The following is a 415-nucleotide window of genomic DNA, read 5'->3' on the forward strand; positions in this document are numbered from 1 at the left end:
TGCTGCAGATATTTCTCCTCCTCCTACACCACCACCACCAGCAGAACCGCCATCACCAGCAGCAGCAGCAGCAGCAGCAGCAGCAGCAGGAGCAGTAGCAGCAGCAGCAGCAGCAGCAGGAGGAGTATAAGCATCAGTGGTTTCTAGTACATATAGATCAGAGAGAGGGTTCGAGCCATCCCAACCCCCAAAAAAAAATAAAAAGTTTTTTACTGCGTCGCAGCTGTGTGCTGCGCGGGGCCCCGGGGCCACCGACCCCACCACCCTGGCCTCGCTCCACAGACTGCTGCTGCTGCTGCTGCTGCTGCTGCTGCTGCTGCTGCTGCTGCTGCTGCTGCTGCTGGGGCTGCTGCTGGGGTGAGACAGACAGCAGCAAAGACAAGGGGCATCCTGCTGCTGCTACGCTCAGCTCCTC

At 59.3% G+C, this 415-nt stretch overlaps 1 protein-coding gene across 1 annotated transcript in view; it reads right to left on the bottom strand.

The window, feature by feature from the left end:
• Positions 1-415, bottom strand: part of EMH_0009790 (uncharacterized protein) — a gene marked incomplete at both ends in the record, with an annotated part of 7,138 nt that overhangs the window by 3,074 nt on the left and 3,649 nt on the right. Inside the window, 2 exons of the mRNA XM_013498754.1 lie at positions 1-23; positions 214-413. Of these exons, the coding sequence (XP_013354208.1) occupies positions 1-23; positions 214-413 (223 nt within the window). The remainder of the gene's footprint in view (positions 24-213; positions 414-415) is intronic.

The sequence above is a fragment of the Eimeria mitis genome, genomic scaffold, assembly GCF_000499745.2.
Source record: "Eimeria mitis Houghton genomic scaffold, Emh_scaff369, whole genome shotgun sequence".
NCBI lineage: Eukaryota > Apicomplexa > Conoidasida > Eucoccidiorida > Eimeriidae > Eimeria > Eimeria mitis.